General features: G+C 61.0%; 1 protein-coding gene across 4 annotated transcripts in view; it reads left to right on the top strand.

Annotated features, from left to right (window-relative positions):
- Positions 1-3492, top strand: part of abcc10 (ATP-binding cassette, sub-family C (CFTR/MRP), member 10) — an 11726-nt gene extending 8234 nt beyond the window's left edge. For 3 of the 4 annotated variants that reach the window (XM_019864496.1, XM_019864500.1, XM_019864498.1), the window contains exons 17-24: positions 336-679; positions 1361-1530; positions 1622-1782; positions 1867-2120; positions 2227-2372; positions 2455-2552; positions 2631-2743; positions 2966-3492. In XM_019864496.1, coding sequence (XP_019720055.1) covers positions 336-679; positions 1361-1530; positions 1622-1782; positions 1867-2120; positions 2227-2372; positions 2455-2552; positions 2631-2743; positions 2966-3185 — 1506 coding nt within the window. In that variant the 3' untranslated portion in view covers positions 3186-3492. The remainder of the gene's footprint in view (positions 1-335; positions 680-1360; positions 1531-1621; positions 1783-1866; positions 2121-2226; positions 2373-2454; positions 2553-2630; positions 2744-2965) is intronic. The other variant, XM_019864497.1, reaches the window with a different exon arrangement.
- The last annotated feature ends 86 nt before the right edge of the window (positions 3493-3578 follow it).

The following is a 3578-nucleotide window of genomic DNA, read 5'->3' as shown; positions in this document are numbered from 1 at the left end:
GGCGCGGGGCGGGGGGGGCGCTGAGCGGGAGCCAATGGGGTGTCCAAACTGCGCCTCGCGGGCCAACTGCGGCCCGTCGGTTTGTTTTTATTGGCCCGCGGCAAATTCTGAAAAAAAATATAGTTGAATACGGCCCCGCGCGCGGCGCTTGAGCTCAACTCTGTTGAACTTCTCAGTTTCAACACTAGATGGAGCCAGTAACGGAAAAGGTGCTTCTCCGCTCAACAAAATGAAGCAAAGAAAAAAAAACATTGACCGCGAGTCGCCAGAAATGGCGGCGGCAAAGAAACGAAAACGAAACCCGAGTGACGGCGCCTGCACCGGTGCGCCCGCAGGCCACGGTGAGCTTCTTCGACACGACGCCGCTGGGCCGCGTCCTCAACCGCTTCTCGTCGGACGTGTACGGCGTGGACGACGGCCTGCCCTTCGTGCTCAACATCCTGCTGGCCAACGTCTTCGCTCTGCTGGGCACGCTGGCCGTGGTGACGTTGGCGCTGCCCTGGCTGCTGCTGGCGCTGCCGCCCCTGGCGCTGCTCTACTTGCGCACGCAGGCCTTCTACCGCCACACCTCCCGCGAGCTCAAGCGGCTGTGCGCCGTCACGCTCTCGCCCATCTACTCGCACTTCTCGGAGACGCTGGCCGGCCTCGCCACCATTCGGGCCAGTCGCAGCTGCGCCAGGTAAGCGGGAAGCAAAGCCGCGCGCTCACCCGGCCGACCGACCGACGGCGGCGACATCGATCGCTTTTGGCTCAATTGTTCAGTTTTGGCATTGCTAAATGGTAAAAAAAAAAAAAAAAAAAACGACCGTATTTTTCGCACTTAAGGCGCACCGAAACGTCTTGCGTTTTCTTCGAAGCTGACGGCGCGCCTTCAAATCCGGTGCGCCTTGTGTATGGTCATTACGGTAATATGTCGACCCCCCCTGCACCCCCTTATATTGGACGCAGTGATGACAAGGCGCAATGTGCAATGCAGCCACTAGATGGAGCGACGCTCCTTCCGTTTGACTCAAGAGGCGTTCACGTCCCCCTCGGAAAAACGTAAATCAAGCATTCCTTCAGTGAAACGACGAACATTGAAAATAACGCGATCAAATTTATTTTGTGCTTTCCTCGCTTGGTTTTCTGTTTTGATGCATTATTTTTTTTCCATTTTCGGAGTTTCATTGAAGTCATCGTTAATTGACGTTTTTTTTCGGAGGCGGACGTGAACGCCTCTTGAGTCAAAACGGAAGGAGCGTCGCTCCATCTAGTGGCTGCATTGCACATTGCGCCTTGTCATCAGTGCGTACAATATAGGAAAAAAAAAAACGAGAAAACGGGTCGTTCATCAGATGTTTGTCGTTTTGTGCGCCGCCAGGTTTGAGGAAGAGAGCGTGCGGCGCTTGGACGAGAACCAGCGCTGCTTGTTCCTCAGCAACGCCGCCACCCAGTGGCTGGACATCCGTCTGCAGCTCATCGGCGTCGCCGTGGTGACCGGCCTCGCCGCCGCCGCCGTCCTGCAGCGGCGCTTCGGCGCGGTCGACCCGGGTGAGGCGCCCGACGGCGATCATCCCGATGATGATGATTTGGCGACCGCCAAATGGCGTCGTGACATCACCGCCCGCGCTCGTGCTTTCAGGCCTGGTGGGTTTGGCGCTGTCGTACGCGCTGTCGCTCACCTCGCTGCTGTCGGGCCTCATCTACGCCTTCACGCAGACCGAGATGCAGCTGGTGAGCGTGGAGCGAGCCCACGAATACTCCAGCAGCCTCCCGGCGGAACCTCAGCAGCAGAGCCCGCAGGTAGGCGGGCGGGGGGCGGGGCCTCCGCCGCCGCAGCGAGCGCCGGCGCCTTCAGCGGTCGCTCCGCTCCTTCTTTTTTTTCAGCTGCCGCCGTCGTGGCCCCGGAGCGGAAGCGTGGAGTTCCGCCGTGTGGTCTTGGTCTACAGGGAAGGTCTTCCCAAGGCCTTGGACGACGTGAGCTTGGCGGTGCGAGGCGGCGAGAAAGTGGGCATCGTGGGCCGCACGGGCTCGGGCAAGTCGTCCCTGTTTGCCGCGCTCTTCCGCACGGCGGAGGTGAGTCGCGGCCGCATCCTCCTGGACGGGCTGGACGTCGCCGGCGTGGGCCTGCGCCAGCTCAGGTGACCTCTCGCGCGGCACACAAAATCGCCAGGAAAATGTCTCGCGGTCAACCGTTGTCGGTTTGCCCGCCGACGGCGCCTCCTCCTCCTCCTCCTCCTCCTCCAGGTCCAGGCTGGCCATCATTCCTCAGGACCCCTTCGTGTTCAGCGGGACCGTCCGAGAGAATCTGGACCCCTGCGGGCGGCACCGGGACCAGCAGCTTCTGGAGGTCCTGAACCAGTGCCACCTGGGCCCGGCGGTCCACGCCATGGGTGAGGCGCCGCCGGATCGGGAAGAATCTTCTTCTTCCCCCGAATGCGTCCCAAGCGCTTTCTCGCTCGCGTGCCGCCGCAGGCGGGCTGGATGCCGAGCTTCAGCACCGGGGCCGGACCTTCTCTCTGGGCCAGCGGCAGCTGCTGTGTCTGGCCCGAGCGCTGCTCACCGAGGCCCAGGTCAGGTGCCGCGATCTTTCGAGGCCCGCCGGCGCTCGCCCGCCCGCCGGCGCTGACGGCGAGATTCCGCCGCCGCAGGTTCTGTGTGTGGACGAGGCCACGGCCAGCGTGGACCGCCGGACGGACCGACTGCTGCAGAAGACCATCGCCGAGCGCTTCCGTCACCGCACGGTCCTCACCATCGCGCATAGGTCCGTCTGTGTGTGTGTGTGGGGGGGGGGGGCTTTGGGGCAAAAATATTGGGACACTCAGGTCGGGACAGAAGAAAACGTGGACGGACGCACACACCCGCAGGATGTGAAAAGGTGTCCAAAGGTCACCGAAAGGGAGAAAAGGTCAAGGGCGCGTGTCCTCTACGGAAGATAACGAGAAAGCAAAATTTGTGTGTGTGTGTGTGTGTGTGCGCACGCCAGGATCAACACCATCTTGGACTGCGACCGCGTGCTGGTGATGCACGCCGGCAAGGTGGCGGACTTCGACACGCCGGCGGCGCTCCGCCAGAAGGACGACTCGCTGTTCCGGCGGCTCCTCGGCAGGGAGGGCGAGCGCGACGCTTCCACGCCAGCGGCCGGCGAACAGACGCCGGCTCCTCCTCCTCCTCGGGGACGCACGTCGCCGGACGTTGGTGTTTGAAGGAGGTCCCCAAAGTGTTTGGTGCCCCCCCCCCGACGGCGACCGTTTTGGTGACAACTGGGACTTTTTTTTTTTTTTATGATGAACTCCTTCGCTCCCAAAGACGTTTTGACGATCATGTGAGGGTAAATTTGGCGCACCGTACCGACGCTTTGCGGTCCTGAGAAGGATGTTCCAACGTGCGATGTAATTTGTCATCATTTTTTGGCTGCTCACCGCGAAATCACGACGAAACCGGTCGGGGCGAGGAAAGGAGGAAACGGCAAACAATAAACACAACACGTGAGTGACGTTTGATCTGAAAGCGGTCGCCCCCCCCCCCTGAGTGTTTTCCTGAGCGCGACTTTTGTCACGATCTGAAAGCGGAAATCACAATGTCTCACATTGGATCGC

Source organism: Hippocampus comes, unplaced genomic scaffold (assembly GCF_001891065.2).
Source record: "Hippocampus comes isolate QL1 unplaced genomic scaffold, H_comes_QL1_v1.1 scaffold371, whole genome shotgun sequence".
Taxonomy (NCBI): domain Eukaryota; kingdom Metazoa; phylum Chordata; class Actinopteri; order Syngnathiformes; family Syngnathidae; genus Hippocampus; species Hippocampus comes.
Note: the sequence above shows the minus strand (reverse complement) of the source record. Positions and strands in the feature narration are given on the sequence as shown.